General features: G+C 44.1%; 1 protein-coding gene across 1 annotated transcript in view; it reads left to right on the top strand.

The window, feature by feature from the left end:
* Window positions 1-240: 240 nt before the first annotated feature.
* LOC309558526 (uncharacterized protein) overlaps window positions 241-15,343 on the top strand; it is a 71,979-nt gene continuing 56,876 nt past the window's right edge. The window contains exons 1-2 of the mRNA XM_082261606.1: window positions 241-312; window positions 13,830-14,010. Coding sequence (XP_082117732.1) covers window positions 247-312; window positions 13,830-14,010 — 247 coding nt within the window. The 5' untranslated portion in view covers window positions 241-246. The remainder of the gene's footprint in view (window positions 313-13,829; window positions 14,011-15,343) is intronic.

Raw genomic sequence — 15,343 nt, 5'->3', positions numbered from 1 at the left:
CCACAGGTGGGATAGTAGAGCCCCTAGAAACATGGCGGGAGGGGGGGGGGGGAGAACAACAAACGTACTGGGGGTGTTTTCACCTGAAATGGCTTACCAGACTTACACTTAAAGAAAACCTCCTGCTGCTGCAGATGCGTGGCAGTGAAAGGGTTAAGGCACTCTGGAGTCTGGTCATTGAGAAGTTAAAACACTATCATTAGCGAGGGGTGGGTTACATTGTAGGGCGGTGCAGTGGGATATGGAATGAGGAACACACATGAAGAAGAGTGCATGAGGAGGACAGGCTGCAACATGGAGCTCGAGCAACTGGTGAGTGCAGTAAGAGGGGGCAGGAAACACAGGGGACACCTAGCCCAGGAGATCAGAGATTGGGGCTTGTGGAAAGTGAGACCATGGACTGGGAACCTGAGGGCTCATTCAGACATGCTGCAAGGACTGCCACTCCTCTGAAAAGTGATCCACGTTCAGATCGCTTTTTAGGAGGTGTTTGACAGGATGTAAGGAGGTGATATGGCTCATGCACACTAGCAGTTGGGGGGGGGGGGGTGCCATTAAAACCCTATGGTTGTCCAACTGCTACCCCCTTTAGCGGCAGAAGCAGCAGCGCTGATGCTTTGCTTAGAAATTATATTCCCCTGTCGCTTTCAAGCAACTACTCTGCAAACACCCTGCAACCGCGTGTAATGCATGGGTTTGTGGCAAGCTAGCACAGGGTTCAAGCAGGCAGCGAAGAGGCGATACGGGTTTTTTCATGCTTGCGGTGCCCTCTGAGGTGCGATCCGCATTCAGACCGATTTTTGAAGGCATTTGACAGGTAGCAAGTAGGGGTTATATCGCCTCTTCAATGCTTGATTGAACCCATTAATGCTGCACCACCATAGCATAAAGAAAGTCCATAATGTATACAGTTTCCAATGCATGGGGTTCTTCTCCAGTTTTTAGGATGAACAGAAAATGCCAGCCCACCTGGCACTTAAAGCGGTTGTATACTCAAAAAAAAAAAAAAACCCTGCAAGACAAAGGTATAATGAGCTAGTATGCATTGCATACTAGCTCATTATGAAATACTTACCTTAAAACGAAGCCCCGACACGGACCCCCGGACACCGCTGTGGGAGCAGACATTTTGCCTCGGCGTCTCTTCCAGGTTCGGCGGCTCCGGCGCTGTGAGTGGCCAGAGCCGCGATGACGTCACTCCTGCGCGAGGGGGATTAACTTTCCGGCAACTTCCCAGCAAGGAACTCTGAAGGTCCGCCGGACCTTCAGAGCGCATGCGCCGCTAGCATCAGCGGCTGCATGCAGTGCAAATATCTCCTAAACCGTGCAGGTTTAGGAGATATTAATTGTACCTACAGGTAAGCCTTATTATAGGCCGCATTATAGGCTTACCTGTAGGTAAAAGTCAACAAAATGACTATACTACTTTAAGCGCTCACTCAGCTTGTCATTAGCAGTACCTCTGCTCTTTATGCTGGTCCCCAGACCATGAATTCTCTGAAGCTGGCAGCTTCACTCTGGCCTAATGCCCCGTACACACGTACCGATCGTCGCCCGAAAATATTCGGCCGACGACCGATCGGCCGATTGTATGCTTGTTAGTATGATGCTTCCGACAGCCGACAGCGTATTTTCGGCCGAAAAAGAATCTGTCGTGTAGGCATTAAAATTTTTGTTGGCCAACACCAGAACGGCCGATTGTTCGCCAGTCAGTACAGAATTCGGCCGACAATCAGCAGATTTGCAAGACTGGGCATGCTCAGAGAAGATAAAACACACGGAAAGTAAACCATCACATGACATCACTTCTGCAGTCAGCTGTTGTTTGCCGACAAAATTCGTGTGCAGTCTTTTGCAGTTTTCAACAGACACGACAGCCCTGGACAAAAGACGGCCGATCGTTCGGCCGACGATCGGTATGTGTGTACGGGGCATTAGTCCTCTGGCCGTCACCTCTCTTGCAGATACACACGTGCTCTGGCTGCCACCTACAGCCTCCAACTCCTACAGCCCTCCTCTGTCTCTCTCAGGTGGAGCCGTCTCGAACTGGGAGCTCTGAGGTCTTCCTTTACCTTCATTATAAGGGCTGTGTGCACCCCCTGCTGGTCATCCACAAAGCATGGACACAGGGCTGGAGACTCCTTCTCACCCAAGACACTATGGAATCTCCGAACTACAGAACTCCATACAGGTATACCAAAACCTGGAGAAAGCTGCAAAAGCAGTTTTCTCCACTGCACATCTACACTCTGTGGTCCTGCACTGAGCCATTGTGCGCACCCTGTGTCCTTTAACCACTTTACCACCGGAGGATTTTCCTGCTTTATGTCCAGGCCACTTTTTGCAACTTGGCACTGCGCAACTTTAACTGACAATTGCGGGGTCATGCAACCCTGTACCCAAACGAAATTTACGTCTTTTTTTCCCCCACAAACAGAGCTTTCTTTTGGTGGTATTTGACCACCTCTGCGCTTTTCATTTTTTGCGATATTAATAAAAGAAGAGCAAAATTTTGCGAAAAAATTTACATTTTCTACTTTGACAGTTAAAAAATATCCAATATATTCAATTTTTTTCATATATTTAGGCCAAAATGTATTAAGCTACATGTCTTTGACAAAAAAATTCTCAATGAGCGTATTTTTAACCGCTTTATGACCGGAAGGTTTTACCCCATTCCTGACCAGGCCATATTTTGTGATTCGGCACTGCGTTATTTTAACGGACAATTGCGCGGTCGTGCGACGCTGTAACCAAATTAAATTTATGTCCTTTTTTTCCTCACAAATAAAGCTTTCTTTTGGTGGTATTTGCTTACCTGTGCGATTTTTATTTTTTGAAAAAAAGAGCGATAGTTTTGAAAAAAAATATATATTTTTTTTACATTCTGATATATAATATTCCCAAAAATATTTAAAAATCAAAATTTTTTAACATTTTAGGCCAATTTGTTTTCTGCTACATATCTCTGGTAAAAAAAAATCACAATAAGCGTATTTTTATTGGTTTGGCAAAAGTTATCGCGTTTACTAACTACAGGAAAGATTTATGTCATTTTTATTGTTTATTTTTTTACTAGTAATGGCGGCGATCTGCGATTTATTATTTTTTGCGGGACTGCGACATTGCGGCGGACAGATCGGACCCCTAACTGACATTTTTGACACTTTTGGGGGTTACAGTGACATTACTACAGTAATCAGTGCTAAAAATATGCATTGCTACTGTAATAATGACACTGGCAGGGAAGGGGCTAACTTTATTGGTGATCAAAGGGTTAAATGTATGCCTGGTGCTTACTTAAATGTGTGGGGGGAGGGGATTGTGTGACACAGACACAGATCGCAGGTTCAGCTATGCTGAATCCTGTAATCTGTGACTGTCTGTCACATAGGAGATCCGCCCACTTTGTTTACACAAGCGGGCGGATTTCCACACTCGATCCCAGACGATCGGGGAAGAGCAGCGGTGATCACTGCCTCTCTTCCCCTGGCCCGACTCCTGCTGTGTCTGAATACAGCGGGAGCGAGCCTCCGGCGGCACACGTCTAGGTCTACGTCGCTGGACGATAACGAGCCACTTTGCCGCAGTACCCTCAACGTGACCGGTCGGCAAGTGGTTAAATGACCATTTTCACCATGACAGAGTCTCGACCTGTCACTATATATATATATATATATTAGTGATCGACTGATATAGTTTTTTTAATGCCGATTCCGATATTTTGGTCATCGGATATCGGTATCGGCCGATATTTTCGGACACGTAAAAAAATGTTTTTTTCTAAAGATACTCCTTGTGGATCCATCTATACCAGGTCTTCCTTCCAAGTTTACGGCACCGGCTCTGTGACTGGCCGAAACCGCGATGATGTCACTCCCGCGCATGAAGCCGCACGGTCACGGCACATTGCTCTGAAGAAACGGCACAACAGGCGGCCGTTCCTTCGGTTCGCATGCCCCAGTGACGTAACTGGCTGCTAGGTCAGTAAATGCCTCCTAAACGGTGCAGGTTTAGGAGATATTTACTATAAGTAAAATCTAAAGATGGAAGTTTACTTTCTTTTTTAAATTAAGATTGATCACATCGGACCATTGAACAATTGTTGGCGGGGAGTTTTATATTAATTTCTGCAATATGAGTTTACGGGCTATATTCATAGATCACAACCACATCTCGTGCATTTCAGGTGAAAGAATATCCTCTGATACAATCCCTAGCAAAGCTATTTTTGGATCAAAATGTATCAATGTATTTAATGTATCAAATATATACACCCAATATTGATTTTATTTAGGGCATCGCTACAACATATGTATAAGCGCCGGTTCACATACACGCGACGCTACTTCCCGGTGTTCCGTGAGAATTACCTACCCCGTGAGAAAAACCTACCCTGGCAGTGCGCATGCTCACAGCCCCTAGTGCGCATGCGCACTAGTCTGAAATGATGACTCTTCCGTGGAAAAAACCTACCACCGCGGCGGGTACATTAAAACAGCTGTATTGCAATATGAGTAAGCTCCGCTCCTTGCCCTGTCACTTCCCTGATCTTGTCTACTAAATATAAAAGCGGCTGGCGGCTCCGTGATTTATGTTGTCATACAGCCGCCGCCGGTTTTATATTTAGTAGACAAGACCAGGGAAGTGTCAGGGATAGCAGTGGAGATCACATGATATTTCTGGCGAGCTGTTTTAATGTAATTCCGCGGCGTTACAGACACTTTCGTACACCGGAAGTGACGAGGGTAGGTTTTTCTCACGGGTAGGTAATTCTCACGGAACACCGGAGCGACCTCCGAGATCGCGGTGCGAGCAGCGCGCCGCGACCTCGGAGCGGCCGCCACGGACCTCATAACATTGAAGTCTATGGCGGTCGCCTTCTGGTCGCCCCAAAGAAGCTCCGGACCCTTTTTCTAGGTCGGAGCGACTTGTGTCGCTCCTATTAGAACGGGTCCGCAGCTTCCCTATGGGAGGCGACCTGCGGCGACCTGTGAGGTGACCAGGTCGCCCTAGTGTGAACCGGGACTAAGTGTACCGGTATTAATAGTATACAGTAAAACCTTGGATTGCGAGCATAATTCGTTCCGGAAACATGCTTGTAATCCAAAGCACTCTTATATCAAAGAGAATTTCCCTAGAAGAAATAATGGAAACTCACATGATTTGTTCCACAACCATTTATTTATAAGTCCTTCAGTTTATAGTCCATATAAAAAGATTATAGCAATGTAATGGGTTGTGTAACTATAAAATGCCCATCCACAAATGGCGCCTCCACAAGGGGATTAGAAGCAAAATCCAGCAGGAGCTACAGAGTATAAAAGAGAAGAGAGGCGCCTCTAAGTGTAGCAATATGATCACATTTAATGAAGGTTTAACATTTAGCAACTCACATGGTTGATGATTAAAAGAGGCACATCTAAGTATGCAGGCATCCGGGGTAAAGTTGTCCACATAAGCTGTCCTCTTCCCCGCCGGATCTCACCGCCGTCAGTCTGCTGCCGTGACCGGGAAGACTATCCTGCAGTAGAGCGATCTGAAAGTGAGGCTTAAAGCGCTTGTAGAGCTCAGCGTGGAAGGGATGACGTTGATGGCGTTGCGGAGGACGGTCTATGTGGACAGCTTTACCCCCGGATGCCTGCAAACTTAGATGTGCTGTTTTAATCAACCATGTGAGTTGCTAAATGTTGTACCTTCATTAAATGTAGCCATATTGCTACACTTAGAGGCGCCTCTCTTTTCTTTTATATTCAGTTGTTACGCTACTTGTATATCAAGACATCGCTTGTTTATCAAGTCAAAATTTCTAAAAAAAATATTTGCTTGTCTTGCAAAACTGTCTCAAACCAAGTTACTCTCAATCCAAGGTTTTACTGTATCTTGGACAATTTGAGGTAGTTGCTTTACCCCAGGTATGTAGCTTTAGGGGAGTGTAGTAAAAGACCTGGGAATAATCAATAACTGAGTCAAACACTATGAAGAGGATTAAGCTCCGTACACACGTACAGATTGTCGGCCGTAAATATTCGGCCGACGACCGATCGGCCGATTGTAGGCTTGTTAGTATGATGCTTCCGACAGCTGACAGCGCATTTTCGGCCGAACAGAATCTGTCGTGCAGACTTTAAAATTTTTGTTGGCCGTCACCAGAACGGCCGATTGTTCGCCAGTCAGTACAGATTTCGGCCGACAGACAGCAGATTAGCAAGACTGGGCATGCTCAGAAAAGAAAAAAGACAAGTAAAGTTAACCATCACATGACATCACTTCTGCAGTCGGCTGTTGTTGGCCGACAAAATTCGTGTGCAGTCTTTTGCACTTTTCAACAGACACGACAGCCCTGGACAAAAGACGGCCGATCGTTTGGCCGACGATCGCTACGTGTGTACGGGGCTTTAGAAGACTTCATATTCTTTAAAGCTTGCTCCCATTCCTCCTCACTAAGAGTTTCCAGGTCCCTACGCCACCGCCCCAGACTACCATCCTGCGTTCTAGCGCTAACTTTTGTTTGCAAGGAAGAATATATGTCACCAATCAATCCCTGTTTGGAGCATCTTGTAGATACTGCCATAGTTAAACTTGGAGAAGGATTATATTTTAACGGAAAAGTCACTGCTTTATTATGCAGAGCATGTTGCAACAGCAAGGACTGAAAAAATACACCGCCTGACCAAAAATAAAAAGTCGCCACCAAAAAAAAAAAAAGGTCACACACTCTAATATTTTGTTGGCTTTGATTACGGCACGTGGCATTGTTTCGATAAGCTTCTGCAATGTCACAAGGTTTATTTCCGGCCAGTGTTGCATTAATTTTTCACCAAGATCTTGTATTGATGATGGGAGAGTCGGATCACTGCGCAAAGTCTTCTCCAGCACATCCCAAAGATTCTCAATAGGGATAAGTTCTGGACACTGTGGTGGCCAATCCATGTGTGACAATGATGTGTCATGATCCCTGAACCACTCTTTCACAATTTGAGCCCAATGAATCCTGGCATTGTCATCTTGGAATATTCCCGTGCCATCAGGGAAGAAATAATCCATTGATGGAATAACCTGGTCATTCACTATATTCAACTAGTCAGCTGATCTCATTCTTAGGGCACATCCAGTAACCATCCAATAGCAGTTACTGCATGCTTAGTTTAGTTGGTTGCTTAGTTAATTCCAGGTGGTGACTTTTTTTTTTGGCCAGGCAGTGTAGTTTGTTAACAACAAACAAACACAGGGGCGCACAGGCCTAGTGCATTATCCTTTGGTTGGTTTATTAAAAATAAGAAGATTAAAAATACTCACAAACGAGTTTCTTGGTTAAAAGCATATCATGTAAGGAACGCAGTCCTCAGTAGTATGATCCGAGGGTAAGTTATCCCTTGAGTTAGTAGTGGCTAACGCGTTTCGAGGGTTAGCCTCTTCCTCAGAGCCTTAGCCGTTAGCCACTACTAACTCAAGGGATAACTTACCCTCGGATCATACTACTGAGGACTGCGTTCCTTACATGATATGCTTTTAACCAAGAAACTCGTTTGTGAGTATTTTTAATCTTCTTATTTTTAATAAACCAACCAAAGGATAATGCACTAGGCCTGTGCGCCCCTGTGTTTGTTTGTTGTTTACAGTATTTCCAGACTTCCCTGGTCGTGTAAAGGGCAGCAAGGCCGCAGCATTTTTTCCTGGGTTGTCGCATCCACAGCTCCAGAAACAGTGGAAAGACCTTAATGAGGTGGACTAGAAGCTACACCTCTCTGAGCGCAGGGAACTGGTGCTTTGCACCTTAAAACTTGTTTTGCAAGTGTAGTTTGTTAGACAGATGGTATTTCTCTACCAGTTTATTAACCACTTAAGCCCCGGAAGATTTTACCCCCTTCCTGACCAGGGGGTTTTTTGCGATTTTTTTACTGGGTGACTTTAACGGACAATAGCGCGGTCGTGCGGCGCTGTACCTAAACCAATTTCACGTCCTTTTTTTCCCACAAACAGAGCTTTCTTTTGGTGGTATTTGATCACCTGTGCGATTTTTTGATCACGCGCTATAAACAAAAAAATAGCATAAATTGTGCAAAAATAACAATATTTTTCACATTTTTTTATATGAAATTCCCCAAAAAAAATGTAAAAATCAAAATGTTTTAACATTTTCAGCCAATTTGCTTTATGCTACATATGTTTGGTAAAAAAAAAATCGCAAAAAGCGTATTTTGATTGGTTTGCGCAAAAGTTATCGCGTTTACTAACAAAGGGAAAGATTTTTGTCATTTTTGGTGTTTTTTTTTTTTTTAACGAGCAATGGCGGCGATCTGCGATTTTTTTTTGCGGTACTGCGACATTGCGGCGGACAGATCGGACCCTTGACTGACATTTTTGACACTTTTGGGGGTACCAGTGACATTACTGCAGTAATCAGTGCTATACATATATGCACTGTTACTGCAAAAATGACACTGGCAGGGAAGGGGTTAACTGTATTGGACAGGGAGGGGTTAAGTGTGTCCTAGGGGCGTGATTGTAACTGTGATTGGACATGGCTACTAGTGTAAAAACAGAGATCAACGGTTCTACATAGTAGAACCGTCTGATCTCCATTTTTACACAGGGGAGAATGACAGGCGACTTGTTTACATAAGCCGCCCGCCTTTCTCCCGCTCTACCGACGATCGTAGTGTGACCGGCGGACATCAGGTCCGCCGGTCACACGCCCGCACTCCTCCGTGAACGAGCCTCAGCGGGCGCGCGCTCATCCGCTATTGGCTCAAAACCCGATGACAGGCTAGCGACGTAGATCTACGTCACTCTGCCTGGCCGGGGCTGACTGCCGCAGTAAATATACTGTGCCCAGTCGGCAAGTGGTTAAATGGTTGCAATTCCTCGTTATCAAAAAGTTGATGAAGCTCAAGAAGCGCAATACCAGCCCTCTTTTTTTTTCAAGCTTCGCTACCCCAGGTAGTCTTAAATTATTCCATATGGGCATATATTGGGTGTATCCCTCATGGGAAGTAAGTTTTTGGACAGTAGTCCAAACTTAATAAACTAAATAAAATGTGGAAAGTAGCGTTTACTATAAAAAGGATGATCTAATATTAACTGCACTAATGGCTCCACCGGAAGTTGAGAAAATATCATTTGCTGTATAGGATCCTTAGGATCTATGACATTCCAGCCATGTAAATGCTGAAGTTGTGATGCCGATTAGCAGCATTTAAAGCGGTAGTATACCGCTTTTTTTCACTTTTAACTACAGGTAAGCCTATAATAAGGTAGGTACAATTAATATCTCCTAAACCGGCACGGTTTCGGAGATATTTGCAGTGCATGCAGCCGCTCACACGAGCGGTGCATGCGCTCTGAAGGTCCGGTGGACCTTCAGTTTCCCTTGCCGGGAGCTTGCCGGAAAATGACTCCCACGCGCATGCATGGGAGTGACGTCATTGCGGCTCCGGCCAATCACAGCGCCGGAGCCGCCGAACGCGGAAGAGACGCAGCGGGATCATGTCAGCGCCCACAGCGGTGTCCGGGGGTCCGTGCCGGGGCTTCGTTCTAAGGTAATTCATAATGAGCTAGTATGCAATGCACACTAGCTCATTATGCCTTTGTCTTGCAGTTTTTTTTTTAAATTTTAGGTTTACAACCGCTTTAACCACTTAAGCCCCGGAAGATTTTACCCCCATTCCGACCAGGGGTTTTTTTGCGATTTTTTTACTGCGTGACTTTAACGGACAATTGTGCGGTCGTGCGACGCTGTACCTAAACTAATTTCACGTCCTTTTTTGTCCCACAAACAGAGCTTTCTTTTGGTGGTATTTGATCACCTGTGCGATTTTTTGATCATGCGCTATTAACAAAAAAAGAGCGTAAATTGTGCAAAAATAACAATATTTTTCACATTTTTTTATATGAAATTCCCCCAAAAAAATGTAAAAATCACATTTTTTAACATTTTCGGCCAATTTGTTTTATGCTACATATGTTTGGTAAAAAAAAAAATCGCAAAAAGCGTATTTTGATTGGTTTGCCCAAAAGTTATCGCGTTTACTAACAAAGGGAAAGATTTTTGTCATTTTTGGTGTTTTTTTTTTAACGAGTAATGGCTGCGATCTGCGTTTTTTTTTTTTTGCGGGATTGCGACCTTGCGGCAGACAGATCGGACCCTTGACTGACATTTTTGACACTTTTGGGGTTACCATTGACATTACTGCAGTAATCAGTGCTAAACATTTGCACTGTTACTGTAAAAATGACACTGGCAGGGAAGGGGTTAACTGTATTGGAGAGGGAGGGGTTAAGTGTGTCCTAGGGGCGTGTTTATAACTGTAGTAGGACATGTCTCCTATTGTAAAAACAGAGATCAACGGTTCTACATAGTAGAACCGTCTGATCTCCATTTTTACACAGGGGAGAATGACAGGCGGCTTGTTTACATAAGCCGCCCGCCTTTCTCCCGCTCTGCCGACGATCGTAGTGTGACCGGCGGACATCGGGTCCACCGATCACACGCGCAGACTCATCCGTGAACGAGCGGCGGCGGGCGTGCGCTCGCCCGCTATTGGCTCACAAACCGGTCACAGGCTAGTGACGTCTCGGGTCCCGGATCCTCACAGACAGGATGTCGAGTGAGGGCAAGCTTGCACTCACTCGACTCTATTGTCTTGGAGGACCGGAGCGACGGCAAACGTCGTTGCCGAGCAACCGGCTTAAAGGTCCCTTTTTTTTTTTTGTCATTTTTTTTTTTTCTTTCCTTTCTATCTTTATTAGTGTACTTGTGAGATCTGAGGACTTTTTGACCCCAGATCTCACAAAAAAAGAGGTCCTGTCGTGCCTATTTCTATTACAAGGAATGTTTACATTCCTTGTATTAGAAATAAAAATGATCAATTTTTTTTTTTAAAACGGTGTAAAAATAAAAAATAATAATTAAAATAAATAGTAAAAAAAAAAAAAAATTAAAGCACCCTGTCCCCGTTAGCTCTCGCGCAGAAGCGAACGCACACGGAAACCCCGCCCACATATGTAAACGGTGTTCAAACCACACGCAAGGTATCGCCGCGATCGTTCGAGCGAGAGCAATAATTTGAGCCCTAGACCTCCTCTGTAACTCTAAGATGGCAACCTGTAGAAATTTTTAAAGTGTCGTCTATGGGGATTTTTAAGTACCAAAGTTCGTCACCATTCCGTGAGCGTGCGCAATTTTGAAGCATGACATGTTGGGTATCTATTTACTCGGCGTAACATTATCTTTCATATTATGGAAAAAAATTGGGCTAACTTTACTGGATTCTTATTTTTTAATTAAAAAAAGTAAATTTTTTCCAAAACAATTGCGTTTGGAAGACCGCTGCCCAAATACGGTGTGATAAAAAATATTACAATAATCTCCATTTTATTCTCTAGGGTCTCTGCTAAAAAAAAATATATAATGTTTGGGGGTTCTAAGTAGTTTTCTAGCAAAAACAACTGATTTTAGCTTATAAACACCAAATGTCAAAAATAGGCCTAGTAGGCAAGTGGTTAAAGTGTAAGTCCACCCTAAAACTAAAATCCCTGCATCTATAGATCTCCACAATCTAAAGCCCCGTACACACGCAATGATTATCGGCCGACCGGTCGTCCGTCTTTTGTCCAGAGTTGTGTTTTGTTGGTTGGAATGTGCCTAGACTGCACACGAATTTTCTCGCCCAACAAAATTCTACTTCAGAAGTGATGTCATTTGTTGGGTTGCTTTCTTTGTGTTCTTTCTTCTCTGAGCATCAGTCTTGCTCATCAGATTTTTCCCTGTCGAAATCTGTACTGACTGCACAAAAATCGGCCGTTATGTTGACGGCCAACAAAAATTTTATAGTCTGCACACCAGATTTTTTTTGGCCGAAAAGTCGGAGTTGGTTGTAGGAAGCATCATACTAACAAGCCGAAAATCTGCAGATCGGACGTCGGACGAAATTTCCCTGCCGATTTTCGACACGTGTGTACGGGGCTTAACACTAACCTATCTAGCCCTGTGAGGATGAAATCAGTATACATACTTTTTTTTAAAGCTGATCCGATCCGGTCTCCAGTGGAGCTCTGCAGAAGACAAAGCCAACAATGGCTGTGAAATGATTGGGAAGTGACGTCACTCATAGACTTACTATGGGGCTTCCGTTGTTGAATGTGTCCTCTGGACCGCCTCCACAGCGAAGCTGCGGCTGACAGCTCAGCGTGGGATTGTGTTGGATCAGCTTCAAAAAAAGTATTGTAGCACCCTCCTAGGTAGGTGCTAGACAGTGAGTACATAATAACAACAGGAAAGTGTCAATATATAATCCAGATTCCCAAAAGTGCTTGGAATGGAGTGCTTGGAAATCCAGATACCAATAGTCACCAGCGTGACAATCCCACCACCACGGATATTGCACTTACAAAAAACTGCAGAACACAGTGCTCATGGTATGGAATGACCTTGGCAGGAGCTAAAACTGACGTGTTTCGTCAAACATGACGTCCTCGTAGGTTTTTATTGCTGTCTGTATCCCCGTTAACCACTTGCCGACCGCCGCACGACTATTTACGGCGGCGGTCAGCCCCTCCTAGGCAAAGTGACGTATATATACGTCACTGGCCTGCGAGCCAATAGGGGGCGAGCACGCACCGCCAGAGGCGCGCTCCCACCCCCCATCGTTCACAGGGATCCCCGCGCGAGTGACCGGCGGCTCTGATGTCCGCCGGCCACCCGCGATCGTCCGCTGCAGAGGGAGAAAGGCAGGCGGCTGATGTAAACAAAGCCGCCTGTCATTCTCCCTGGTGTAACTGCAGAGATCATACGATCCTGCTATTTAGGATCGTATGTCTCTGTGGTTACATGAAAAGCCACGCCCCTTTACAGTAAGAAGCACGCCCCTAGGGACACATTTAACCCCTGCCTCTCCAATAAAGTTAACCCCTCCCCTGCCAGTGTCATTTTTACAGTAACAGTGCATATGTATAGCACTGATTACTGCAGTAATGTCACTGGTACCCCCAAAAGTGTCAAAAATGTCAGTTAGGGGTCCGATCTGTCCGCCGCAATGTCGCAGTCCCGCAAAAAAAAAGCAGATCGCCGCCATTACTCGTTTAAAAAAAAAACACCAAAAATGACAGAAATCTTTCCCTTAGTTAATAAACGCAAACCAATCAAAATACGCTTATTGCGATTTTTTTTTTTTACCAAACATATGTAGCAGAAAACAAATTGGCCTAAAATGTTAAAAAATTTTGATTTTTACATTTTTTTGGGGGGAATTTCATATAAAAAAAATGTGAAAATATTGTTATTTTTTCAAATTTGACGCTCTTTTTTTGTTTATAGCGCAAAAAGTAAAAATCGCACAGGTGATCAAATACCACCAAAAGAAAGCTCTGTTTGTGGGAAAAAAAGGACGTCAATTTAATTTGGGCGCAGCGTCGCACGACCGTGCAATTGTCCGTTAAAGTCACGCAGTGCCGAATCGCAAAATAGGCCCTGGTCAGGAAGGGGGTAAAATCTTCCGGGGCTTAAGTGGTTAAGGAGATTAACCCCCTGAGTGATAGTAAAGGAAAATCCCAAATTTTGGGTCGTAACCAAAACAGGAATAGAGGGGGGAAAACTTCAGATGCGGACACTTTGGAGGGATTTCCTCTCACTTTCTGTTTGGCTATGGGACAGGAAGTGAAGGGAAATCTCCACAATGGGACACAATGGTGACAAAAAGGAACTGAGAGGGCTTATAACCCTCTTTGCTCTATCCAAAATTAAAAAATGTTTTGCCTTGAGTTCTACTTTAACAAACAATGAATGCTAAAAGAAATGTCATCTCATTTTTCTGATGTTTCTTGAATAGCTAGCTAAACAGGATTTTGCCACCATCATCAACAACCTCCCTGAAGGTACATTCCACAGATTCCCGATGTGCTCAGTCCATGGAGTACCACTAAGGAAACCTATTGCAGACCGATGGGAGGATGTGGAAAATTTTCAAGCCAGACCAGACGATATAATCATAGCGACTTATCCCAAGGCAGGTAAGAGAGGCCAAGATCTACAAAATTATCCTTCTGACCTGTTGTGATCAAATTTTTTTTTTTTTTTTTTACAATACAGTTTTTAACCGCTTGCCGACCACCGCAAGTACATATACTGCGGCGGTCAGCCCCTCACAGGCAAAGTGACGTATCGGTACGTCACTAGCCTGTGAGGCTCTAGGGAGCAAACGCGCGCCGCCGCCAGCGCGCTCCCACGCGATCACGGACCCCCCCGCGCGTGTGACCGGCGGACCGATGTCCGCCGCTCACTCTGCGATCGTCTGGAGAGAGGGAGAAAGGCAGGCGGCTAGTGTAAACAAGCTGCCTGTCATTCTCCCCTGTGTAGAAACACTGATCATACGGTTCTACTATGTAGGACCGTTGGTCACTGTTCCTACAGCTCAAGCCACAGCCAATCACAGTTAGAATCACGCCCCTAGGGACACACACAGCCCCTCCCTCTCAAATAAAGTTAACCCCTTCACTGCCGGTGTCATTTTACAGTAACAGTGCATATATATAGCACTGATTACTGTAGAAATGTCACTGGTAACCCCAAAAGTGTCAAAAATGTCAGTCAAGGGTCCGATCTGTCGGCCGCAATGTCGCAGTAACGCAAAAAAAATCGCAGATCGCCGCCATTACGCGTTAAAAAAAAAACAACAAAAATGACAAAAATCTTTCCCTTTGTTAGTAAACGCGATAACTTTTGCGCAAACCAATCAAAATACGCTTTTTGCGATTTTTATTTTACCAAACATAGGTAGCATAAAACAAATTGGCCGAAAATGTTAAAACATTTTGATTTTTGCTTTTTTTTGGGGGGGGAATTTCATAAAAAAAATGTGAAAAATATTGTTATTTTTGCAAAATTGACGCTCTTTTTTTGTTTATAGCGCGTGATCAAAAAATCGCACAGGTGATCAAATACCACCAAAAGAAAGCTCTGTTTGTGGGAAAAAAAGGACGCCAAATTAATTTAGGTACAGCGTCGCACGACTAAAGTATTCAACATTTTTTGTACTTAAGTATTGCAAGTAGTTTTTAAAAAAATTTTTGCTACTCAAGTACTGAAAGTAAAAGTACAAGTACTGTGTTATGTAGTTATTAAAGAAAGAAGTCAAAAGTTTGAACATCATATTGTTTTTTATTATTTCAAATGCAGCTTTTATTTATACATACAGTAGCATTTATTTTGGTATGCGCTGATAATACACATGTTTTGAGCATCATGAAACCTGCCATCTACTGTTCTGGCAGTGGTAATTTTTATAATAGTAACGAGTAACTATGCAGCACAAAAAAAAAATATCGGAGTAGAAGTATTGAAATC

This window comes from Pelophylax lessonae, assembly GCF_965119305.1.
Source record: "Pelophylax lessonae genome assembly, chromosome: 6".
NCBI classification, from domain to species: domain Eukaryota; kingdom Metazoa; phylum Chordata; class Amphibia; order Anura; family Ranidae; genus Pelophylax; species Pelophylax lessonae.
Note: the sequence above shows the minus strand (reverse complement) of the source record. Positions and strands in the feature narration are given on the sequence as shown.